The sequence below is a fragment of the Cydia splendana genome, chromosome 1 (genome assembly GCF_910591565.1).
Source record: "Cydia splendana chromosome 1, ilCydSple1.2, whole genome shotgun sequence".
NCBI lineage: Eukaryota > Metazoa > Arthropoda > Insecta > Lepidoptera > Tortricidae > Cydia > Cydia splendana.
The window spans coordinates 22581097-22607973 of record NC_085960.1 but is presented as its reverse complement, the minus strand read 5'-3'; the positions used below and the strand labels follow the sequence as shown (position 1 = coordinate 22607973).

Here is a 26877-nt window from a genome sequence, read left to right as displayed (position 1 = left end):
TATCCCGGCATTTTGCCACGGCTCATGGGAGCCGGGGTCCGCTTGGAAACTAATCCCGAGAATACATAAAATGCTCAATATATATTTCATGTATATAGATGGTCAAGCAAATCTTGTCAGTAGAAAAAGGCGCGAAATTCAAATTTTCTATGGGATGTTATCCTTACGCGCCTAGATTTTTCAAATTTGCCGCCTTTTTCTACTGACAAGATCTGCTTGACCCAGTATAATAACAGACCAGCGAATCGTGACGCAACCTCTTTTTAAATTTTATATGGCAACTATTTCACCTATTAAATAAGCTGTCAGTGTCAAGCTGCAATTTCTTTTCATAGTAATTTTATTGCCAGGTTAGGTTTTTTGAAATTACTGTTTTTTCTTCTGTTTTGTGACTTGATTCGTGTCGAGAGTTTACTTACACAATCAGTATGCAAATGATACTTTCTTCAGTCCTTTAAACCGCGCGGGTTAAGGCCCCAGTACACAATGGGGCATCGCCGGCCACTCCAAGGGACGCAGCCATGCGATAGAATGAGATAGCAATATCACTTGCTCCCTCTAACGCATAAATGCGTCCCTTGGAGTGGCCGGCGATGACCCATTGTGTACTGGGGCCTTTACTTGCGTAGGTGGCTCGCACTGGTAATATGCTCATTAGTCTGGTCTTATGTCTAGATAATGCATATCGGGGGGTGAACGGTCAAAAAATTCTGGACTTATTGGGTTTGACTCAAACCCAATAAGTCCAGAATTTTTTAATTTCAATTTGAACTCTACACGTATGTGTCATAGTTCCAATTTCAAAAACCCCTCGATATAATCGCGACTACTGCCTCCCTGGAGACACAATACCACTAATGTGCCTGAAGCATACTGATTGTGTTACAATAAATGTGAAATTTTGTTTATTATCAAGCAAATCTTGTCAGTAGAAAAAAGCGGCAATTTTTTTATTGTTTTTTTTTTAATTCTTTTTTTTTATAGAGGGTTTTTACAAATGCCACCCTCATAGTGGCTCTCTAATTAATCTATAACATTCTAACTTTCACTACTTCTAATTTGTATGATATCTTTAACCATATTATAAAGAAGCCCAGCCTCTTCAGAGGCTGGACATGCCAGGATGCTATTGACTCTGCCGAGATCATAGGCCCTGACATTAAGCAAACGACGCTGTGCAGCACCTCGGCGACATTCCATTGAATATGAAACATGTAGGCGCTAAAGGATATCATCCCATAGAAAATTTGAATTTCGCGCTTTTTTCTACTGACAAGATTTGCTTGACCATCTATATATTATGTTATGTACTTATTGTAATCTTTGATTGTAATCTCAAGAACTAGCAACATGAACCTTTTTACCATAAATAGTAATATTTATTTTCATTCTTCGGGCAACACTGCCTATTTGATTGATAAAAATTGATAGATTTCTGTTTCTGTTGTGAGTGGGCGTACGGAACGGAATGCGTATTTATTTAAGATTCTCAAAAAATAATGTGATATCTTCATAAAAGGAAAATACCAATTTTATAGATTAAAATCAGTTATGAAGGCGGAAGTGCCGAGAATTCCTAGTGAATAAAAAATATGTTTTACCATCACACCAACATTTTCAGACGATTTGTTTCTTTATTGAAAACAATGAAGTGAAAATTATAAATATGTGTATTTTATGGAATAAGAGGATAACTTAAATTTTGTGGAAAAATTAAGTGCCAGAAAGATGAATCTGATGCGCAAATTACGTGGTGCTGCGGGCTCTACGTCTTCGGAGCCCGCGGAGTCTGCCAGCGCGTCCTCACATCTTCAGCTGGGCCTCATGCACCTCAAGAAGCTGTTTGCGGAGTACACTCACCCAGCACAGCCTCTAACAGATGCTGAAAAAGACGATAAACTGTACAATATGCTACCTCTATTTTGCAAGGTAAGTGCATTAAACAATATAAATATTTACTATATTATTTAAATGAGAAATGTGTTTAAGAATCTAAAATGTACCTATAACATTTTTAAAAATACAGGTATTTGGTAGCAGCCCCTCAAGCGAGATGAATGAAAAGTTTTGGGACATTTTATCATTTTGCCAGCAAGTGTCCAAACTTATGGTATCCGAGATTAGGAAAAGAGCTAGCAACCAAAGTACAGAGGCAGCAAGTTGTGCCATAGCAAAGTTCCTCGAAATTGAGAACTCTGAGGAATCTAGCAATGGCTGGATGTTGCTATCAACTTTAAATCTTCTAGCTGCTGGAGACCAATCATTGATACAGGTTACCCATGTTTATTTAACTTTTTTTACGCTACATTATCTAAAGCATGTTAATGTTGTGGTTGTAAACTTGGATATGTGTACAATTATAAATTATTAAAATCATTGTTATTAATGAAAAATTAACATTTTCTATTTGATACTTTCATATTGTTTTTATTAATAATATATCAGTGCCTAACTTCACTACTTACAAGACAACTTCTGTAAGTTGTTGGCACTGAAAGTGTTTTGAAAACGATCATTACTAAAATCAATAATGAATAAGAATAGAGGATGTACATCTATTAGAAACTTGTGGCTTTATTTCTAGGTCATGACTACAGCTGCTATTCCTTCAACATTAGTCAAATGTTTATACCTATTTTTTGATCTTCCCGAAATACCTGAATCAGAGGCTGATGTTCAAGATGGTGTTAGTGATTTTACTCCAAGAGAAAGAAGAATATTGTTGCAAAAGATATTTGTTCAGGTAATTTGTTACAAAACATTAAAAATCAACATAATGTATCTTAATTTATTTAATATTGTAGAGAAAATGGTATTAGTCCATTTCTCCTTCTTCTTCATGTTAGGGGCTATATAAGGCTCCAAAGCCTATGTATCACTGCAACCATTCCTGATCTATTATGATCGCCTTAGTGATGATTAGTCCATTTACAAATTTTGCTAAAAACTCAAAATTTGTATGTTATTTGGACTTTGACTTACAAAATTTATTTTTTATTATAATTTTGTATCATACTGCTTCTTTATTTCTGAATTACTTTAGAGATCTTAATCAGGTTTTCTCTAATTAATCACAATTTAAATATTCACAAATTATGATTTCAACAAATGCCAAATTACCCCTTTCTTACAAAATTTGTTTTGGTTATATGCAGGTCCTTGTGCGACTATGCAGTCATCCATTTCCATGTGAAGAGTTGGCAAGGAAAGATGATCTCAGCCTACTATTCTCTGCCATAACATCATGGTGTGCCCCTCACAATATTATGTGGCGAAAGTCTGCGGCAGAAGTATTGATGACATTATCTAGGCATGGATTAACACAATCTGTTGTGCAATACATACATAGTAAGTTGTAATATTTAAGTGTCATGTTTAACTTATGATAACATTATTATTTACTCACAAATGGATGGTGTTTAGCAAAAATGAGTCATCCCACATCCATTTTGCAATAAAATGTCAACTTTAAGCGTCAATTGTTTGAGTTGACATCTTATTGAAAAATTAATGTGGGTTGACACATTATTGCTTAACAGCATCCAAATATGCTTAAAAGAGTTTCTAGTTGGACAATAAAAGGATTGTGCAGTAATACATTGCTTGGGTTTAAAATGCTCTGCTATATTTATTAACTAGCTTATGTCAAAATAGCCTTTTTATACATTGCCTATTCTTATAAACTTAGATGCATAGTTTATCAAGACTCTTTCACATAATGGAACAAGGAAAGGATGGCGTGGTCATATAGTAGTCACCAGAGGGCGGAATTCCGCGAGCAATTGCTCATGGCAAAAACAAACGTCAATAGAGTTGGAATGTTGAATTTTATCGACTATCAAATAAACTGAAATTATATTTACCTAGCGTATCTTTATTTATTTATTAACAAAGCTAAACCTCAAATCCATAAGCAAACAATAATAGACTTCATATCAGAACACCATGGAATAACATTTAAATAAAAGACAATATAAAACGATAATGTTTAAAACTACTTAGTGCTGCATTATTAAAACTAGCTAGTCAACTAGCTAATCAAAGAGGTTAATGTTAAAGTCAGAAATGTAAAAGGTGACTGGTGACTGAACTTATCAATAGCTGAAAAAGTCGATAAAATTCAACTTTCCAACTCTATTGATGGTTGATTTTTGCCATGAGCAATTCCGCCCTCTGGTAGTCACTGTAGTCAGTATAAGTAAGCATCCCTGGTTTTGTCATCCGCAAAACAATGAACATTGAACAATTAAGTGTTGTGTGTAATTAGGTAAATAATATAACAGTGAACATGAATGCTAAAAGTTTTTGTATCACAGCTGGCATGTGATCCATTATATTATTCTCAGAAAACTGCTATACCTCTTTATTTCAGGCTGAGTCATTGATCATTATGTTCACAGATGTGTTATAAAAATTAATAATTGAGTTTAACACCACTGTTTCTGTTACAGATAAAGGTTGTGTAGCACTATGTATAGAAAACATGCAGAAGATACCAGAGCTAACTCCATTGGAGGTAATATCACTCACCATTAACGTGTTACCTGACGGGGTCATACATTAATTAGTCAAGAAAATGTGACATGTTGTGACAACTTTGTGTCGTCACTTTAACTTCACCTGTAAACGAATATTCTTTTGATTTTTTAATTCGTCGTACAGTTAAATAACTAGTTTTCTGGGTTTCATAGTCAAATAGTTTTTTTGTCTGTCAGTCTGTCCGCAGCTTTGCTTCATGGTAGTTAGAGCTAGAAAGCTGCAATTTGGCATGGATATATACATCAATCACATCGACAAAGTAATAAAATGAAATACAGATTTTTTTGGATACCTCCCCCTACAACTCTATATGTAAAGTGGGGACGAAATTTTTTTCGCTGCTACTCCGTAGTGTGAGATTTCGTTGGATAGGTCTGTTAAAACGATTAGCGGTTTTTAATAATCATTTTTTATAAAGTCTATATTTTCGGAAACAAGGTGGGGGTGGGATAAAAAACCGGGCAAGTGCGAGTCGGACTCGCGCACGAAGGGTTCCGTACCATAATGCAAAAAAAAAAAACAAAAAAAAAGCAAAAAAAAATACGGTCACCCATCCAAGTACTGACCACTCCCGACGTTGCTTAACTTTGGTCAAAAATCACGTTTGTTGTATGGGAGCCCCATTTAAATCTTTATTTTATTCTGTTTTTAGTATTTGTTGTTATAGCGGCAACAGAAATACATCATCTGTGAAAATTTCAACTGTCTAGCTATCACGGTTCGTGAGATACAGCCTGGTGACAGACGGACGGACGGACGGACGGACGGACAGCGAAGTCTTAGTAATAGGGTCCCGTTTTACCCTTTGGGTACGGAACCCTAAAAACCATGAAATTTGTTTGACATCATTTATCGGTGACCCCGTACGACAGAGGGGTTATTTGTGGGCTTAGCAACGCGTAACTGTAGTACTGTCAGCGAAATTGTTAACTGACCATTGGTGGACCTTACGTATTTGCAATAAGGATTACAAATGTGCAGTTAACAGTGTGGGCGGTGGTACATGACATGAGGCAGTGAGTGCAAAGCTTGATTAGACCCATGTCACTGTCTTTTTTAATTGGTCCTTTATTTGATAATAAATATAATAATAGATGTTGATAATGATAACGCAGTAAAGGAATCTCAGTGCGTTTAGGTGCTTACATTGGCTATAATTGGATTTGCATTAGAGGAATGTTGATAATGGTGTAAGCCTACCGAAAAAAAGCACCTTTTCCCTGGATAATTACATTTACTTATTTTTGGTTGAAAAGAATTCAGTGTGGCTTTTTTTTTACTTTAGCTAATAGGAGCCCAAACACATAAGGACAGGAGTGTCTCCCAGGTTATTCTGAAACAAAGGGGCTCACTAACTTTTGTTTCAACACCAAAGTTAAAACACAGATACCTATTTAGACAGTTTTAACTCCTTCCTTCTTCCTTGCGTTATCCCGGCATTTTGCCACGGCTCATGGGAGCCTGGGGTCCGCTTGACAACTAATCCCCTGATTTGACGTAGGCACTAGTTTTTACAAAAGCGACTGTCATCTAGATTTAGACAGTTATAACTCCAACTGCCTCATATCATAATTCATATGTATATCTAGTAATCAATTAATTACTTTTAAGATGATTTTTATACTTTTTACTGTTTCAGGTAGTTGAAATGTTCGTTGCAGTATTTTGCTTTCTTAAGGATTCAAGTGATGTCAGTCAATTATTATTGGACGACTTTCGTTCATGTCAAGGATATTTATTTCTGTCGGAGTTTCTTCTTAAGTAAGTAAACTTATTTAGTAAAGTTGTTTCATATAAATTGAAGCATGTGCACGTGTATTTAGATCTAATACTTAGTTCGTTTTGTATCACAATGTTTTGTTTTATTTCTTTGAGTTATTTTTTATCACAGGCATGAGAGAGATGGGGTACCCGATTATTTGACGTCAGGGTAAGCACCATTCACTGTTTTCAGTCATACCTATTTAATTTGTATTAGTAACTATCCATTATTCCATTGTAAAACATTATTATTATTTGACTTTAAGATGTCACCATATCTGTGTATTTCATTAGGCATAACATGGCTCGCCTGCTTTCACCAATAGAATTAACGAATTTGACGTAACTCGAATCATGTCGATCCTATGAATGAGATCATGGCACAATAAAATTGTCTATGTTGAAGAAATATTAACATTCTACATATATTTCTGCGCAATTTCATGCCATATTATTCCGTACCGGTAGCTTTGGTCTCATAAATGCAACTGTCATCATGTTAGGTTAGTTCCTTAAAATTTCGCTTGTGTAGGATAATACAGATTCTTTCCATATCAGAAAGACAGATATTAATATGAATAGCTAAATCATTTTTAGATCTTGTTTTAAGGTGATAAATAGTAGGTAGATACACAATTTACTTATTTGTTACTTACCTATTTGCAGTAAGTAAGATACCTAAGTTTTACCCAGTTATTGGTATGTGACTGTGTAAGTGTTTAATACACATTCGTATTGCGTCATCTATATTGCATTGCAATGCAAACAGATGGCTACATTAACTGACATTACATTACCTTAATACATGATAATGATGCGAGCAGATATCGATATCTAACTTTGTACCTACCTACATAATGTATCGTTAAATGGAACCCATTGATAAATGCTTTGTGACGTTATGATAAGTAAACAAATTAATCCATATATTCAATAGCTATTTCATTAGCTAGGTACCTATATATTGCATTGACTTGTTAATTAAACCACATATTATTATTATGTGTATGATGTTTGTCGGGAAAATAAGCGTATAATACTTTAGTCTTGTGTCATTTAAGTAATATATCAGGTAGCAAATCGAGAAAACCGGTCATCTGGGCTAAATGAACCCTTGGCCTGAGAGGGTCTGGGTCTAGTAGTATCTATCTAGTATCTAATAGTATTTACAAAACTTATATACCCAGTTACGTCACTGGTCGCATGATTTGCGTTCTATAGTGTCCAGTGGCGGATTTGCCCTAAGGCCCAGTAGGCCCGGGCCTAGAGCGGCAAGATATTAGGTGCGGCAGTCTATAGATGGGTGTTGAGAAAGGGGCCGGCTAGTAGTTACTACAGGGCCTGGGGCCTAGGACGGTCAACACTGCAAATCCGCCACTCATAGTGTTCATGTCCATATAGAGGCTTTATATAATATTTATTACTATTTATTATTTACACACATTGCTGGGAAGAAATTAATCGAAATTATGTTAATACGCATTTGTAACTAACTTATAGGTTAGAAGAGGAGCGCGTGAGCGGATCAGAGGCGCGCGCGGCGCTGCGCAACCTCGTGCTGATGATATCGTCGCTGTGCGCGTGCGGCTTCTCGGAGCTGCGGCCCACGCGCGCCAACACCGAGCTGTTCCAGCTGCAGGGCTTCGTGCTGCCGCAGCCCACCACGCCGGGCCAGGCCGTGAGGAACGTGCAGGCCTTTCAGGTTCGTAATCCCCCTATGCGGTAACTTGGCCATTGTTATAAATTACAATAGATCGGCACTCCTACCGCGGCACACAACGTCAAAAATTCATGCTGTCTTTATTGTTCTGATGTTATTATTTATGCAAATGTCCCACAATCGCGATGAAATCAACCCAACGATCAACATTAATACTAGGTATATTTAATGCGTTAATGAATTTTCAGGTCTTGCAATCGGTCTTCATAAAGTCAAACTCCGCTGCACTATGCTGCACTATACTAGATGCCATATCGAGCGTATACCACGCGGACAATGCAAACTATTTCATACTAGAGAACCAAAACACGTTAAGTCAATTTTCCGAAAGGATTCACCTGAAGAACGCTGAAATTCAAGAAAAGTTCTTTGAGCTTTTGGAGTTTATCGTTTTCCAGTTAAATTTTGTTCCCTGTAAGGAATTGATATCACTTTCTTTACTATTAAAAGCGCATAAATCGAGAAGCTGTAGCATATTGTGTATGAAAACGCTACTAAACATCTTAAAGTAAGTACTTCTTGTTACCTGTTTATATTTACTTTTTAATTTAAGAACATGATAATAATTTTCACACTTGCTCGTTGTTTGCAGGCATAATATGATTTTTAAAGATGTATACAGGGAAGTCGGCATGTTAGAAGTGTTTGTTACATGCCTCTCTCGCTACGCCGTATTTTTGAAAGACAAACAGATCGCTGAAGAGGAGAAATTAAAGAAAGAATCTGATCCTGCTCCTAGTGAGCCGATTGCTCCAGAAAGGAGGAAACGGTTGTCTATAAGACAGGATTCATTGATAAAAGACCCTAACATTGATATAGAAGAAGAGGAATTGGGTAGTTTAGTTATGGATGGGCTGACTGCGTTATTGAATGGGAACACGAACAATTGTAATGTATTTAGGGACTGCGGTGGTGCGAAGTGCGTCCACGGTATGGTGGTTCATGAATCTTGTAGGAGTAAGGCTTTAGGTAAGTTTAGTAAAACGTTCAAACATTGCTTAAATAAATGTTTAGTCGGTTGTTCAAATGAGGCATACGCATAATTTGTAAAGACATCTAGAAGACTGACTAAGTGACGCTGTAAAACGCAGTACCGCAATATTTAAAAAAATCTCTAAAACCTCTAAAATTGATAGCCATCTATCGCAGAGTTACATATGTGATCTGAGTCTTTTATGATGATTTCTTGCCTGTCCAGGTGTCGTAAGAGAACTGATAGTGAGTGGTTCAGGCGAAGAAGACATGTCAGCATTGCTTTGCGGCATGCACGCGGCGCCCAACGACGCGCTACGACTCAAGTTGCATATCCTGAAGGCCTTGCTGGCGTGTCTCAGGGATTCACACAGGACTAGGACGATATTTAGAAAGGTAACGTTGGGTATTGGTTTGGTAATTCAACATAGGCTAGGATAAAATCACTACGCGGTAAAACATGGCACAGTATCTCTGTGTCAACGTGTGTTTGTATGCACTAGGTACTACTAGTAGCCATCGAAGAGTTCCACTGTTCATCTTTTGGCTCCATCATCAAATCGGCTCGATCATTGTATTGTCATCTATATTATACATTCTTGCAAAGTTGAAATCGACTTGCAAAAATTATTACCTTGTTACCTCTCTTCTTCGTCGGTCCCTCATTGCTGAGGATCGCGACCATGTATGCTACGTCTCCACAGTGTGCGATCATAAGCCACATGGGTCACGCACTGCATGTTGCCGCCAACCACCCTCTTCACAACATCACACCATCTCGTGGGTGCTTTTCCTCGCGCTCGCTTGCCCTCTATTTGGCCCAAGATAATCTGCCTTTCTAGGTCGTGCTTTTACGACCTAGAAAGGTACCTTGTTACCTAGTTAGTTGCAATTGAAGCTAACATATAAGTGTGTTAAACTAAAAATAAAAAATTGTGAATACTCGGGTTTCAACAGTACATCTATTAATGTTGTTTATTTTACTAACTAAACGAACTTCTTCAGGTCAGCGGCTTTGTGTACGTGACTAGCGTACTGGCGTCGCTCGAAGGCAAACTGCAAGGGGATACTCTCATGGACCGGGATATGCTGCAGTTGATACATATCGTTTTCTACACTGTGAGCACGGCTATGCGTTTCGAGCCGGCGAACGCCAAGTTTTTTCATCACGAAGTAAGATATTATAACTATATTTTTTTTAGAAAATGATTAAGTTTTTTGGCTCCAAATCACTATTCAAAGAAATAAGTCATTATTAGAAATATAATTTATTTTCCTTTGTTTTAGGTTTGCATGACAACACTTACCGATACTATTCGACTACTGGGTTGTTTTACCGAAGACACCGAACTTATGAACGACGTTGAAGCCGGCGACACGGAATTGTACGAAGTGTTCCACGAGTTATTTACCGGGAACATACTGGATATGACGTAAGTTATAATAGTTATTGCTTCCCTATGTGATAATCCTCTTTCCAGCCAGGTACTCGTTGCATCGCACGGTTAAGTAACTAAGGCGGATTTAGATTTATTTATCTAACGCAGCTGGGCTTACGTTAATTATTAGTATTATTACTCATTTGCTCTATGATTTCCGTTAAAAGTGGATGAAAGATACCTTGTAATGCTACTTCGTTTTCTTACAGTTTCCCCGAAAGTATCCCCGTGGTGTTTATCCACGCGTGCATAGTATTGCGACTTCTGTACGACGTCGCACTAGACTCGTTCGACAAGCCCACTTTTTGCGGCTCGCTCAACGTTAAATCGCCTAGTTTAACGAGACAAAGTTCTGCTATCAATGAGGTTAGTGTCAATAGATTTAGTTCTAAATTAAGTGGCATATAATTGACATCAATTTATTTTATGTAGCAGTTGTACAAATGGGGCCAAAAAAGCGATAGGTGCCAGTAACAATATGAGCCGAGGTAAAATCGGGGCTACTTTTTCCAAGTCTGATCTTGATCACAAATTTAGACACAGCTATTTTGGGTCATTAATCAATTTAAAGTCTATTTTAATGTTACTGATAACAACTGCCTACGAATAATATTCTTTGATGTGGTTACTGATTGATTTTAAAAGAAACTGTACTGTCATTGAATGTTTAACATAGCAGTTGTTTGACCTAGCACTATAGGGTAGGTATTATACTGTATTTAAAATAAATTATTTTACACCATGCACGAAATAAAGCACCAGATAATTATTAGAAAAACACAGATAGGAGTTATTTTTAAACACAAGTTGTATTTAATAAATTGGATAGAAATATAAAAAGTAGGCGAGTTGACCGTGACGTCACGGATATGTAATGTTTCATATAAATTCCATATTAGCAAATCGTTTTGACAGTTCTAAAAAAGTAACTGATTTGACTAGTAGGAAAATATCCTATTTCCAGTCGAAGCCAGCAGGGCGCACGGCGCCTCTCAACCTGTCAGCGAGCTCGTCGGGCGAGGCGTGGGTGGTGCACTCCGGGGTGGTGATCGTGCTGGCGCGCCTGCTGCCCGCGCTGCCGCGCCCCGCGCCGCACGAGGCGCACGCGCGCGCGCTCCGGGACTACCTCGCGCACGTGCTGAAGAGCCTCGTGCGAAGGTACGTATATAGAATAACTATGCCTTGGCCGCTCCGATATATGTGATGGCGACTGTACGAGTTTTTTTTTATATTTGAGTAATAGGGTTGGCCGGTCGAAGTTTTTAGCAGATGGCGCCATCATAGCTTGCCCTGTCAATCCCTAGAATTGTGTCAAATTTTTGTTTTTTTTAATACCCTGGATGCCAGCCTTTTAAGCCAAATCTAATAGAAAAAGGGGCAAGCTATGATGGCGCCATCTATGCAAACCTTTGGCAGTTGCCAATTAAACCCATTGATTTGAGTCAATCGGTCCTCGCTAGAGATACGGGCGGCCGTTTGCTCTTTGTTTCAGTAAGAGCTGTATTGGGTAGTGGATTGCGGTGTGCTACTGTACGAGTAGGACGTACTAAACTAGAGGATTGTTTTTTTGTTGCAGCGAGCGCAATCAACAAGTGATGTGCGGCGCAGGGCTGGCAGGCGCGGTGTTACGCGTTATGGGCGCCGCACTGCGCGCAGAGAAGCACCCGCTGCACGCGCCCGCCATGTACATGCTAGAGCGCCTCGCTGCGCACGCGTTGAGGCCAGCTGAACTCAGGTACATCTAAACTCTTATTTTACATTTCAGATACAAAAATTACTTTTCGGTTGGCCAATATACTGAGTGCCCTTTTTGTACCAATTTTTGTTATAATTCCAGGCCGGTCGGATAAAATGGGACGATCGTAATGTCATTTTAGTATCTGGAATATAAAAACAAATTATTTATTATTTCACTTATGTTACGAAAGATGAGAAGGCCATTTTCTGAAATGCAAGGCGTAAATTCGGTGCGTAATTGAAACGAACCCCTATTCGTCCGGAGCACATACTCTTTATCTTCCCCAGCTACCGAATCACGAATGGGCCAGCACTAATGTTATCAATGATTCCAGGGAGTTTCTGCGCATGGGCAACCCTCTGAATTGCGTGGCACCCGAGCCTGGACAGGTGTGCAAGCCCGGCGGACCAGTACCTCTCACCCGCATCAAAACGCTGGTCTCCATGACAACTCCGAGAGATTACAGGTCAGGTCACCAAATCTGTACACGGTTATCACACTGATATGGATCCGCATGGCCGCTTCGGCGTGTGAGCGTCGCAAAACAGGGCTAAGCATGTATGTAGGCATGTTTCGCTCGCACATCGGAGCCGCATGGGATCCTCATTAAATGTGAACATCGCCTTAAGCTCCATTGACGCTGTGGCCTTAAATCGTCGTAGATAACGTTAGGACACTTCCATTTTATACCTTTTATTTCAACAGATCACAGAACTCGTGTACGCTGCCTCCGTTCGTGGAATTCGACATGTCAGCGGAAGGCTTCGGTTGTTTGTACTTGCCGAGTATAGCACCTCAGTCGGCCAACCTCAACGCACTCGGCACGCAAGACAACGCTACCCTTGGCGGGATTGGCTCCGGTAATTAGTTTAAAGTTATACACGTCTATGTGGATGTGGTTGCATAGTTGATCGTGATAATTTATCATTCGTTTTTCTCTCCAGGCGACCGAGTATTCCCGCCGCAGACTGGACTTACCTACTCCACATGGATATGCGTGGAAAAGTACTCGGACCCGCGGTCAGATCCCCACTGTGTCCGTTTGCTCACTCTCGTGAGGAACATCAACAACAGTCGAGAGGACCATCTCGTGTGCTTAGCGGTAGTGCTTTCGGCGAGGGACAAGGCTATTATCATATCGACACAGGAGACTATGGTCCCGCATAGTAAGTTGTCTTTATCCTCATCAAATTACTGTCAAAAATATTTTTTGTTACACACTTTTTTACTTCATCTTATTTGCATGTCTATCATGTACCTACTTCTTGAGATCTTTCTAACTTTCCTAAACTCTTATGTGTTTGTGTTTTTTCATCAAGGAGTTCCGTTGGCTACCTTCCGACTGTATCATCAGATCAGTTCCAGTTTTAATTTTTATGTGTAACTTTTCTTAGGCACTCGCGTGATCCTTTCATGAAACTCACACCGTTCGTTTTATAAAGCCACACTCGCATTTTAAAGCCTTTCTACTATTTAAAAGCGGAACTAGAGCCATATAGTCGAAAGTCTTTGCAGCAATAGTACTATTAGTTCCACGCCAAATATTTCCCCAAATACTAACCCAGCCCATTTTCTTATTACAGACGTGGGCGAATGGGAGCCAGAAGGATCAGGCGAGTGCGGAGCCCGCGTCTGGTGTCCGGACCTGCAACATGAAGGGCAGTGGCACCACCTGGTGCTGGTGCTCAACCGGGCCGTGCTGAAGAACTCCTCCTTCTCGCTGTACCTGGACGGTGAGGATATTATCACAGACGTGAATGGGACAGGCATAGCACGAGAGCGCCGCGATCTATAGCCGTCCGCTACTAACTAATTCAGTTAAATAAAAACCGGACAAGTGCGAGTCGGACTCGCCCACCGAGGGTTCCGTACTTTTTGGTATTTGATGCCGCTATAACAACAAACACTAAAAAGTACGGAACCCTCGGTGGGCGAGTCCGACTCACACTGTCCGGTTTTTATTTAACTGTATTAATTAGAAACGGACGGGTATAGATCGCGGCGCGGTGTTATAGCGGCAACAGAAATACATCATCTGTGAAAATTTCAACTAGCTACCACGGCTCATGAGATACAGCCTGGTGACAGACAGACAGCGGAGTCTTAGTAATAGGGTCCCGTCATTACCCTTTCGGTACAGAACCCTAAAAAAAATGGCAAAATTCTCATGGGAGTTTTGTTGTCAGGTCAACACATGCACTCGGGCAAGCTGCACTACGTGAGCGCGAACCCGGGCGGCGGTGCAGCCACGCTCTCGGGCGCGTCCAGCGTGTACTGCGTGCTGGGCACGCCGCCGCCGTGGCGCCGCTACTCGCGCCTCGTGTGGCGCCAGGGGCCCGCGCTGCTGCTCGAGGACGTGAGTCTCCAGATAACCATGAATTAACACTATTTCGGAAGACTACCTTGTTTGTACCTTGGACCTATTAAGGCCAGTGACTGTAGACCAGAAATCGTGCATGAAATGTAGGGCTCTGTATGCTCCGTGACCTACGATCATTGCAACTGAAGAGCATTTTGGCATATGCGTTTTGGTAGCCCGTTTATACAAAACACCTCCGCGTTTAGAATATTGTATTCAAAATTGTGTGATTTATGTAAGTTTATATGATCATTGATCAAGTATATTGAGATATTTCATCCTACAGGTGTTACCTGCTCAAACTGTATCAGTGATATACCAACTGGGTCCACATTACGTTGGCACGCTCCAAGCGCCTTTGCCTCCCGGCCACAATCAAGAGCCCTTATCACCCCTGGTGGCTGAAGAGAAGGTTGTATTCGGCATCAACGCCCGAGCCATGTCGCAACTAACGCTTGCCAAAATACGCAAAGTCTACAGCAAGAACGACAATAAAGCTATAGCGAAGCAACTGGGCATGTCTTCTCATGAAAATGCGACGCCTATAAGGATATTACACAATTCTGCTGGACACCTCATGGGACCAGCGCGATGCTTAGGAGGAACCGTCGTGGGATATTTGGGTGTGAGAGTTTTCTGCCCTAAACCAGCCGCCATAATGGTAAGTCTCCAACATATTAAACGTTTTGGTTTCGGATTAAGCGCCGTTAATACTTACACTTATGTTGCAGATTGATACCGTTGGTGGATGCTCGGTTTTATTGGGCTTAATTGCAATGGCACAAGATGTAGAGTGCCTGTACGCTGGAGTCAAAGCTTTAGTATGCGTGGTGCGTTCTAACAAAGCTGCTCAAGCAGAAATGGACCGACGGAAAGGATATCAAACTCTAGCCATGCTTTTGAAAAGGAAAAAGCAACTGCTTAACTCTCACATTCTGCACCTAATTTTTGGTCTCGTTGGCACCGTTGATAGCCAAAAGGAGACATCGTCGATACCTAATTTGACTGCTTTTCAGGTATGCAAACTCACCTAAGATATTAGTTATTTTTATTTTCGTTAGAACAGCGGCTTCATGGTGTACGTTTTATTAGTTTTGCTTAACCTCGTTCCAGGATCTGATATGCGAGTTGGATGTTTGGCTCGGGGCCCCCGGAGGCCTCATAAAGTCTCTACTAGAACATTTACTTGAACTCGCCACCGAAACGGCGCACAAAACGCACAACTTACGCACAATGCGAGACCTACAGCTGGTCTCGAAGCTTCTCTACATTATAAACGACGTGAAAGTTGTCAGCACAAAAAATGTTCTCATACAATTACTAGCTGCGCTTCTAGGGGGCCAGCCGCGGCCGAGCGATCTTCTATGCTTAGGCCAGTTTATGGCCTACACCCTGCCGTTGCCTTCTCAAACGGAGAAGGGTCTCAATCTGAAGGAAAGCGACTGCGAGAAAGAATGTGAAGGCGAACAGGTTATTCTACGCAACAAATGTTTTAACGTTTTACACGGGTTGTTGTTTACGCAACGGAATCTAGTCAACACGATTGTATGTGAAGAGATTTCAAGAGTGCTTGGGATGGATTGGCTTCTGATTTTTATGCAGGAAAACGTTCATCCTACAACTGTTTTATGGGCTCTTAGGATACTAGTCATTCTTTGCTCTGGACAGGGGCAACAGTCTGCTATAATGCAAAGGTAACTGTCACCATTATGACTAAATAACGTTTACTTCTATTAGATGTGTAGGTAGTGCGATTCTTCTAATTTTCCGCTCTTTTCCGTCTATCATAGATTCCGTGAAGGCGCCGGTAATGGTGGCTGGCTCCGTCATACCGAAGTAGTGGTAACGCCACAGCAAGCCGGCGTAGTCCTCTCTGCGGCCGTTCATACACATTCCCATTTACACATGCCGTTACTCCTCACCTCCGGATTCGTAATGATGTCCTGGTAACTATTATTACGTCGGATAATAGTGGATTTGTAGAACGAAATATGAAAAACAATCAATGTATGACATTATTGTCAAGAAGATAAGGCTTTTATTACTTGTTGAGTGGAAAGCTATTTCATTCATTCTAATAGTTATTGTTTAGTTAAAAGGCTATCGAGCATAACCTTCCAATAAATCGGCTAATTGTTTCAGGCTGCTTTTATCTCACCTGCACATACCAGAGCTGTACTACTTATTATTCGGTTTAACGCTCGGTCAGCCAATGCGGAACGTCGGCTCAGACAAGACCGTATCAGTAGAACGCGTCTGGGCCGCGGCTTGGGGCGCCGCCGCGCCTTCACGGCAGTCGTCCGCGGCGGTCGCGGCGAGGATCACCCTGTGCCCGGAGGCCGTGGTCATCCTGCTTGGAGCGGTCAGGTCGTTGATCCACGCTGACCCGGTTACGCTGCCGGAGTGGCTCGCTGATCACCCAGTAGCGATTATTCAAGTAAGTCCACCGATTCGTTTTCGTTCGTCTAATTCGATTCGACCGATTAATTATTAAGATTATTACCGCGAATCTGAGTACATATAATTTAAATCTAAAAACAAAATAAATAAGGTTGAATTTTAAGGGATGCCTTAAAATTACGAATTAATCTAACATTACATAAAATAACTTATGTAGCTGGAGTTATCATTAATCTATGCATTATTAGGTGCTGTTTTCATTGTACAACACACTCCCAGACTTCGTGACAATAATGATGACCGCAGAAGTATTAACAGCTTTAGCATCAACGCTCTTCCCACCTTATACAGCGGACGATATTCATATGCGTAAGTTTTCCTGATCTTACATACAAATTTAAGGCAACAATAACTTAAAAAATCTAACTGAAAACATAATAAAATCATAACCTCTAGCCGCCCATACGTCAAACCTTGCCAAACAAAATGAAACTTTGATTTAATCACCACAAAGTTCAAATTAGAATGGAACAGGAGACCTTTTTATAGGTCTCTGGGCGGCTAGAGGTTAAAACGAAGTTATTATGGTAGAACTTTAGCTTCGATGCAAGTTTCAGTAGCTTTTACTATAGTTACCGCAATTCGGCACGCTTCATATTTCTTCCATCAGTTAAAATGGTACTTGCAACGTAAATACAAATCCATAAGAAACTAATTCAACATCAGATTTGATGGATGAAAACATTACTTTCTATATTTTAGCAATCTGCGAAAGCGGCGAGGATTCTGGAGCCTCGACGCCCGGTTCAGAAAAAGAGGTAGTGATAGTGGCCGGATCAGCCGCTCTCACGCAGCACCCAGCCCGGCAGGGCATCATGGACTTCCTTAAAGTCATCGTGTTGGACTCCCTGCCTCTGAGCGTTACTGGCAAGGCTGCCCCGGTAAGTGTATTTCATACTCCATCCAACAGCTTTCGATGTTAGTTAATTTAACTTTCTAATTTTCATAGCTACTTATGTTGCAGTCGGGTTACAGGCCAATTACTTCCAATTTGTGATTTCGAATTTAACGCAACTAAACGAATCAGAATGACGCGAAACGCATTGCTGCGTTCAACACAGTTGCGATAAGGCGACATGTACCAATTAACAGTAGCCTAAGCCTAATAATCTTACACCGATATGCCTTACATTAATTCAGTTGGAAATGATCGACCTGTGCGTAGGCGCGTTAATCACACCATAAAGGCAGAATTAATCATCTTTGTTTGGTCAGAGACGCACATTTTTATCAGTTCCCGTATCTATGAACTTAACGTGGGGCACACCGGCTCTGCGGCCTCTCTATAGAAGTTAATTTTAATTTACTTATGTGAAGCTTTAACTGATATTGGCGAAACTTAGATCTAGAGTCCTAATGATACACGAAGTACTTTTAAAGCCCAATACTCACTCGCTTGACTGTTGTTTGTAGAATACTGCATCAGCCACTGACTCAGTGCCATCGTCCATGTTTTGTACGCCCTGTAGCTGCTCCACGCCTACATCCTACTTTTATAGCGTAAATATTAGACGTTTTATTCAGTTCCATTCATTTACTTTGGTCACGAAATAGTCAATTGTTTTTTATGACTACCAACTGAACGCTAACTTCTGATACCTTGATTTTGAGTATCTATACGGTTTTATTTTTCATTAGGTACTTACTCATTATTTATTAGCCGGAAAATAAAATACATCATACGAATTACGAAATAATCATTTTTGAGTAGATTGTTTCGATTCGAGCAAAGTAAATGATACCTATTCACAATCAAAATCGTTATTAATAATCACGTCACAATATATAACTATGTATGCACTAATACATACCTCGTGGCTATGCAATGCTAGGTTAGTCCTTCACTGTTATTTATATAATTTAACAGCTGGTAAATAATAGCAACATAATTAATTAATTATATTTATTTATTCTTATTACGTAAATCGGTTAAGTCTCGATTTGTCACTTTATTCATCAACTTGCTTTGCAGTCTGTGCTTATTTATGTGTATCGTATAGATTTTGTATTATTTTATAAGTAATTGTTTTGTGTGTAATCCACATCCTAAGTGTTCACAGCTTTTAATTTAATTTTGGACATAAACAGTCTTAAATGTTATTAGTAATGCATGATCTTAAATGTCACTACTAAGCTGTGTATTTATTACTCCGATACTAAAATGACAGTTCAACAGGACGTTATAGACATACATACATATAGGTACTTCAAAATTATTATGACTAAAAACTGTATTTCTTATTCATGTACATATACAAAATAGACCATATTATCTAAATATTTTGTATCTAATAAATATGCTTTCATTCTAGACTACTACCGGTATTACATTGTAGATAACACGGATCATACCGATTCATTGTTTCCACATTAGTTTCATCATCATCACTAACAATTTATTTTTACAGGTTATCGATTTAGTACTCGATGCTTCACCGGCCAACTCCACAAGTCAGCAGCAAATCGAGTTCCAAACGGACGTGTTAACGACGCTGATGGAAAACCTACTGAACACGGAGTTGTTTGGCTCCGAGTCCAATATATCGAATGTTTGCTACTTGGCTGCTAGGTTAGTCGACAAACTTTGGCAGGGGCAACTTTCTAGGGATCCACATGAGGTAAGACTCCTCTTACTTGCCTATTTATTTAGTCTCGCGCTACTCAGAATTGAAGCTTGAGAACATATGTAGATAAGGTTTATTTTCGAATGTATAACAGACCCATATTTTAAGTTACCAAGACATTATCAAATATTTAAACTTGTAACCTATTTTTTTACAGGTGTTTGTTTTTATAGTGAAGTTGATAACGCAAGCCAAAAAGAAGTCTTCCGTCATATCACTAGAGGGGCTGCATCATTGTTTGAACAGAACCATTTTGTTCTTGCTTTCGCGTCCTACCGACACCATTTCAGATCAAATGTCCGTTTTAGACACTTTAAGGGAACTTACCGATAACAGGTTGGTATTCTGTATTACTAAACAGATAATGTTGTCTTTTGTTTTTATTTTTATCTTGAAAGAGAGTCACAAGAATATAACACAGTTGCGTGGATATAAATCCGTAGACAGAATCGGAAAATAGGTCGCCATTTCGCACGTTTCTATGTATACATTGAGCAGCAGAAATTCAAAATGTTCTAAACACACTTGTAATGTTAGGGGAGTAAGACTGTGAGCAGATCATTTTAAACAGCTCGCCCGTTTTGGTTTTGTTATTTCCGTGCAATGCATCCATGTCAATTATTTTATACCCTTTTATTTATAAAAATGGCAGAGCAATATGAGGAGTCGTTAGATTTATCTTGACAATCTATTCACATTTATGTAATTTATATAACCAGTTTGTCACTGTACTTTCTATTTCTATGCAGGTTATTGATATTTGGCGCTGGAAACCATGAGCTAGAGTTCATCGGTTGTCTGATCTACTGCCTGCTGCAGCTGAGCGCCAACATGAAGATAGCCTTAGACTCACACATGCGCACGACCTGGCACGTCAACCCTAGTGGAGATCTCGAGTCTAGAGATGACAAACTTCATACACACCAAGGTAGCTTCATACAAATAGCATACAATTTCTATAAAGTAAATTGAGCCATTAAATTACTTATGACGTGTACGTAAATGCAATATTATACCATTTAAATAGACATTTATTTGTTTATCTGTACATCGTGAAGGTATTTCTCTATAACAGCATGAGTCTGGACTTGTGAGCTGAGCGCTGGGAAGTCGGGAGTTCCCAAAGCTGAGTCTGAATGCCTGACTTTACTTAATATTCTTCTTCTTCTTGATCGGGACACTCTTGACAGAGCGGTCGTGGTCATCATTGGAAGTCTCCTTTTGTGACACGTTCCAAATACGTAACCGTACATTTTTGATCCTCACAAAAACAGGATAGTTTCAGACCATTTTTTTTATTAAGTTTATTATTATTGTCTTGTATCTATTAAGGAGAATGTGTTAGATGTAGAACAATATAATTGTCTTAATGTTCAAGTTCAAATCCTTGACCGCGTCTTTTTGTCTGTAGCTTTCAATCTGATAGCGGGAGCGGCACGCCGAGTGTGGGAGGAACTGTACGCATGCAAAAAGCCGGCCATCGAAGAGGTGTTCAAGGTGACCTTGGTGCCCGCCGTCGGCAAAGCGCGCGCGCCCGACCTGGCCGCCGTCCGGGAGCAGCTCAACGAGAGCGCGCACAAGCTGTGGATCAACTACATTGACACCGAGCGGAAGGTTGCTTGATACATTACTCACCACTCATTAAAGCCTGACAAAATTATATTTACATTTAAATTTACTTTTGCCTCCGCGGCTCCTATATTCTAACTTGTTTGCACAGGCTGTCTACCGAGTGCCTTGGGAGCTGCACAACCAGATCCAGTCGAAGATTCAAAAAGTTACAGGCGGGCTGACTCGACTCGCATCCCGCACCAAAGTCAAGAAAGAGGACTCCGGCAAGCTGCGACCGCACCCGCCGCGCGATCACGCCCTTGCCTACCTGCAGGATCATGTCCAGCTCGTCAGGTAAACTCCACTTTTTGCCACCGTTTCAAGGCTTCCTATGTGTGTAAGTTACCCTATCAGATCCTGGTTGAAAAGGATTCCCGCAAACTTCGACCTCAGGCGATCATGCACTCGATTATCTGCAGGAGTATTTCTCATCAGGTAAACTACATGACTTTGACCACCAATTAGTAGGAATACAATCCAGAAGGTAACGGACAATGTGACACGCTTATCATCGCAAGATGTGTTTCCTTGGGTGGTACGGGAGTTGCGCAGTCGGTAGGTGGCGTGGCAGGTGAACTGACTTACTTTTCACGCATTTTTCATCGATTGCCATGGTATAAATTGTGTGGGATAATCTAACAAGACTCTTTTTGTCTCCAGACAAGCGTGGTGTGTACAACTACAAACAGCCTTGAACACATGCATGCACACAACGCGCTACGTGCAGGCGGAGTGGGCGGGCGCGTGGCGGGAGCTGACGCGCGAGCGCGGGCTGTGGGGCCCGCCGCGCGCCTCGCCGCTCGACAAGTGGGCGCTGGACTCCACCGAGGGGCCGTGTCGCATGAGGAAGATGTTGCGGCGGAACCATCTCTTCTATCTGCACTACCCGTATAGGCCTGAACTGGATAATCCCGATAATGTAAGTGGAGCTGAACCGATCATGCTGCGCCGGAACTAGGTATATCTACTCTACATAAGCCATACATTCGATTCGACTTCGAAAATCTCGATATTGTAACATGATAGGTATCCAAAGGGAAGGGCTTGATGGTCAGATAGGCTTTATACTGGTAACATTTCCTATAAACGATAAACAATATAATCATCGTGTCATCACATTTTTCAAGACGTGCATTTATATTTAAGCCCTCTATTTCAGAAACAACTGAAATACAAAGTCGCTCAGAGCTTGGACAGCAAAGAGTACTACAGGGTGTACCAGCAATGGCGGACAACCGGAAATATATTAGGCGAGACCGACGCCATTGAGGCAGCCGATCTTCAAACTTACGAAGAAGAAATTACCAAGTAAACTATTTCTGTTCTATGCTTTTTAGGGTTCCGTACCCAAAGGGTAAAACGGGACCCTATTACTAAGACTTCGCTGTCCGTCCGTCCGTCCGTCCGTCCGTCCGTCTGTCACCAGGCTGTATCTCACGAACCGTGATAGCTAGACAGTTGAAATTTTCACAGATTATGTATTTCTGTTGCCGCTATAACAACAAATACTAAAAACAGAATAAAATAAAGATTTAAATGGGGCTCCCATACAACAAACGTGATTTTTGACCAAAGTTAAGCAACGTCGGGAGTGGTCAGTACTTGGATGGGTGACCGTTTTTTTTTGCTTTTTTTTTGTTTTTTTTTTGCATTATGGTACGGAACCCTTCGTGCGCGAGTCCGACTCGCACTTGCCCGGTTTTTTATATTCATAAACTATGATTAAACATAATCGTAAGAAAGCGTGGGACTTTGACGCCACTGTTTGTCTGACTCTGATATTGTAAATACTAAAAAAAATGATCCAGAATATCCATTTATTTTAAACTAGCTTCTGCCCACAACTTCGTCTGCGTTGAATGACGATCAGATCCGGTTCCGATGACGCGATAAAAACTATCCTATATTATATTCTTCCCGGACATGCACATACTAATGTCCCTATCAGATTTCAACTACATTGGTTCATTAATTTAAGCATTAAGAAGTAACAGACAGACAGAATTACTTTAGCATTTATAATATTAGTAGATATTGCATATTTTGTTGTTTTTCAGTAACAGGGACCCGTCTCTAGACGAGTCGAACGAGAACGGGTCTCCGTCAGACCTGGTCAGCAGTGGCGTCGTGAGTCGCGGGTCCAACCAGACCTCCGCCGAAGGGAACGAAGACGGCCCGGACAACGAGGACGAAGACGAACAGCAGTCGCCGCCGCCGGACAACCAGACCTTATTGAGGCTGCTGGAACACCATGAGAAAGTAAGTTAAGAAAAAATAACTGTTCCAAATTTTAGGTATCTGAGAAAAACCCATTCCCATAAGTGTTCCATCAACAAAGTTTTGCACAGAACACTAAAAATGGAGGACTAGAAATGTTGCAGTATCTTTAATATTCGAACTATCCTTAAATACAGTACAGGGTTAGATACGATGACATTTCAAATTATTAAATATGTATGTTTGTCGAATTTCGAGCCCCTTTCGTTTCGTAAAGTTATCAGTAAGGAATCAGTGCGACATCAATACTGCTATCCCTTTGGAGGGCCCGAGGGTGCGCTCCGCGCCGACAAGTAGTAGTATCGAATCGTATCCACGCCGACAAGTTAGACTAGACCATATACATATTTTACAAATGTTGTAATTTCAGATTACCCACATGTTCCGTTGCGCAAGAATACAAGGTCTCGACACGGTGGAAGGGCTGCTCTTATTCGGTAGAGAGCATTGCTACGTCATAGACGGGTTCACTCTGCTGAAGAACAGAGAAATCCGAGACCTCGACAGCTGTCCTGATGATTATGAGCCTATATTGCCTAGTCAAGGAATACAGAGAAGCAACCAGAGGCAATGTAACAAATTTCTATATGAGGATATACGGTAACTATAATTCGTTTTTATTAATTCTTGACATAAACTTGTAGTTGTATACGTAACAGGCGAAATGTTCATACCGAAATTTGTTTATCCACCAGGGAAGTACACAAAAGGAGGTATCTACTGCAACCGATAGCTTTGGAAGTATTTTCAAGTGACGGTCGAAATTATCTTCTCGCCTTTCCTAGGAAAGTACGGAATAAGGTGCGTACCTATTCTTTAGTTAACTTTCGCAAGACTCACGAAATCTAGTCAGAATCGAGACGCGGAAAGCATTTTTGGAAATGACATTTGGAGAGCTTAAGGTTTTCAAGGATGCCACCAAGACGGCGATTTTGTTGATAGGCGATTAACTGGCTATATTTATTTTATGTAAAAGGTGGTCAACATGTTTCTGCTTGTTCTTGCGTCTCATTTAACTAGAATAATTGATGTAATCCAGGTGTACAGCCGGTTCACGGCGCTGGCGACGGGCATGGCGGACAGCGCGGCAGGCTCGGTGGCGGGGCAGAAGCGCGGCGTGGCCGTGGAGCAGCCCGCCAGCCTGCTCGCCACGCTCATCGGCGACACCTCCGTTACGCAGCGGTGGCTGGTACGTTTTTGTGAAGTAAACTTCTCTAACAGTCCTTCCATACTTCTTCGTAGCGTCAGCGTCTATCTAAGCCCTTAAAATTCGCCATACATCGATGATCGAATTCGTAACCAATCGCAGCGCAACTTGAAACTTTTACATTGTTACAGCGAGGCGAAATATCCAACTTCCAATACCTGATGCACCTGAACACCCTCGCGGGTCGGTCCTACAACGACCTGATGCAGTATCCGGTGTTCCCCTGGATCCTCGCGGACTACGACTCGCCGGAGCTGGATCTCAACGACCCGGCCACCTTCCGCGACCTCACCAAGCCCATGGGCGCGCAGAGCCCGGACAGGCTGGAGCAGTTTAGGAAGAGATACAAGGTATTCTTTCTCTGAATAAACGCGTGCATCCCTTATTTGGAGAATGTTTTAGAACAAACATCGTGAAACTCGTCAATAGTCTGCTCTAGAGTCTATGGTAACGTTGTCCTGTGCGATATTTGTTCGTAGGCATTATAAAGGCAAAAAATAGCTCAATTAACATTTTTTTATTGCAATAACAGCTTTTAAAACTAGTATGTAGTAACATTTTTTGATACAATGCTCTAAAAAGAACATAAAACTTACTGTTCACAAGGCATGAACATATTCAGCCGATTGTCGAATTCTACTGGCTATTTATCTAATAAGAAAACTTGGAATGTGGCAGGAATGGGACGACCCTCACGGCGAGACGCCGCCGTACCACTACGGCACGCACTACTCGTCGGCCATGATCGTGTGCTCGTACCTACTGCGGATGGAGCCCTTCACGCAACACTTCCTGCGGCTGCAGGGCGGCCACTTCGACCTCGCGGACAGGTAACCAATGATCGGGACAAGGAGATCCGCACGAGAACCGCTATAATACTACTACGAGGGGTGCCTTTTAAGTTCTGTCGTTTGTAAAATCTAAAGACAATTTAAACCTCAAGTACTATTATTTGTTTTTTTAAGAACTTGCTGTGATATTTAATACACTTTTTCATTTGGTCGATTCAGTTTTGAAACCACTTATTCCACTCCGAAGTTGGGGCTTCAAAATGACCGTTTTGTATACGTCAACCGCCTCTTCTTGTGTTCGGTACCATTAACCACGAAGACATTGCTTGATTTTAGGGAAAGTAAAGAAATCATTAGGGCTCAAGTCAGGGCTGTACGGCGGGTGGTCGAGAATTTCGACGTTTTGCTCTAGTAAAATCGCAATTGTTTGCCGGGAGGAGTGTGAGCTTGCATTGTCATGGCTCAGTGCCATACGATGTTTTCGGTTGATTTTTCGGAATTCACTTATAGCTTCTAGTAAGCAAACTGTAATATACTAGACAAGGTTAACTGTTTTGTGATTTTCTAACACGATGGTGGCAACGTGTCCACTTTTGGCGACAAACGAGGCGACAATTTTTTTAAGTACTACTTGAGCGTATGACTTATTTGGTCGGTTTCCGCTCGTTTTAGAACACTCAGACGGTGGATTGCTGTTTGGAATCAGGATCATAAGCATAAATCCAAGATTCATCACCACTCACAATGTCATAAACGAGTTTTGTATCTCCTCGATCGAATTGCTGTAGAGTTTTGCGGCACTAACTAGTGCGAGCCGTTTTTCGGTCGGCAGCAAGCAAATGTGGTGTCCGGCGAGAGATTCTTTTTTTACACCTAGCTCTTCATGTAAGGTTTTTTTAAATGGTAGTCCCTGAAATGCGTATAGAAGCTGCTATCTTTCGGTATGGCATAGCGATCTTCGACGATCAGCTGCCGTACAGCCTCAATGCTTTCCTGGTTTTTCGCGGTGTTCGGACGACCTTCACCCAGTCTATCACCGAGACTAGAGCAATCGCGTTAAAATTCCAAATACCAGCGTTACACAATCAGAAGGCATGATGCTTTGTCAATGAAAACAGTAGTCAGCTCTGTAAAGCACTGAAGTCGCGTTAAACCTCATTTAAAGTTATAGAAAATTATCGCACGGAAATTTTCCTATGAAATTTCCATTTTCACAACTGACTTGTCAATTTTAACTCGACGCTATACTAAAACGGTTCGGTCAGTCATGATTCGTTTAATTGTTTTTGAATACTTAATTCACATAGTTTGATACGATGGTAGTTTTTTTTTTATATAATTGTGAGAGATTTGCAAACGACAAGACTTATAATTATCAA

General features: G+C 40.8%; 1 protein-coding gene across 6 annotated transcripts in view; it reads left to right on the top strand.

The window, feature by feature from the left end:
• The first annotated feature begins 1479 nt into the window (after nt 1-1479).
• The window catches only part of LOC134796751 (WD repeat and FYVE domain-containing protein 3), a 37356-nt gene continuing 11958 nt past the window's right edge, over nt 1480-26877 (top strand). The window contains exons 1-42 of one of the 6 annotated variants that reach the window (XM_063768965.1): nt 1480-1929; nt 2027-2272; nt 2585-2743; nt 3156-3348; nt 4452-4516; nt 6179-6300; nt 6431-6469; nt 7801-8002; nt 8209-8528; nt 8613-8989; nt 9219-9388; nt 9998-10165; nt 10280-10425; nt 10641-10797; nt 11396-11589; nt 12008-12166; nt 12504-12635; nt 12875-13029; nt 13114-13335; nt 13753-13902; nt 14356-14525; nt 14815-15189; nt 15260-15544; nt 15642-16222; nt 16319-16474; nt 16671-16965; nt 17177-17297; nt 17691-17869; nt 18402-18488; nt 19397-19606; nt 19770-19948; nt 20362-20540; nt 21024-21226; nt 21333-21517; nt 21884-22142; nt 22383-22531; nt 23281-23482; nt 23871-24100; nt 24196-24301; nt 24540-24689; nt 24839-25057; nt 25386-25537. In XM_063768965.1, the coding sequence (XP_063625035.1) occupies nt 1729-1929; nt 2027-2272; nt 2585-2743; nt 3156-3348; nt 4452-4516; nt 6179-6300; nt 6431-6469; nt 7801-8002; nt 8209-8528; nt 8613-8989; nt 9219-9388; nt 9998-10165; nt 10280-10425; nt 10641-10797; nt 11396-11589; nt 12008-12166; nt 12504-12635; nt 12875-13029; nt 13114-13335; nt 13753-13902; nt 14356-14525; nt 14815-15189; nt 15260-15544; nt 15642-16222; nt 16319-16474; nt 16671-16965; nt 17177-17297; nt 17691-17869; nt 18402-18488; nt 19397-19606; nt 19770-19948; nt 20362-20540; nt 21024-21226; nt 21333-21517; nt 21884-22142; nt 22383-22531; nt 23281-23482; nt 23871-24100; nt 24196-24301; nt 24540-24689; nt 24839-25057; nt 25386-25537 (8249 nt within the window). In that variant the 5' untranslated portion in view covers nt 1480-1728. Of the gene's footprint in view, nt 1930-2026; nt 2273-2584; nt 2744-3155; nt 3349-4451; nt 4517-6178; nt 6301-6430; nt 6470-7800; nt 8003-8208; nt 8529-8612; nt 8990-9218; nt 9389-9997; nt 10166-10279; nt 10426-10640; nt 10798-11395; nt 11590-12007; nt 12167-12503; nt 12636-12874; nt 13030-13113; nt 13336-13752; nt 13903-14355; nt 14526-14814; nt 15190-15259; nt 15545-15620; nt 16223-16318; nt 16475-16670; nt 16966-17176; nt 17298-17690; nt 17870-18401; nt 18489-19396; nt 19607-19769; nt 19949-20361; nt 20541-21023; nt 21227-21332; nt 21518-21883; nt 22143-22382; nt 22532-23280; nt 23483-23870; nt 24101-24195; nt 24302-24539; nt 24690-24838; nt 25058-25385; nt 25538-26877 lie in introns of all 6 variants that reach the window. The other 5 variants (XM_063768956.1, XM_063768974.1, XM_063768983.1 and 2 more) reach the window with 5 other exon arrangements.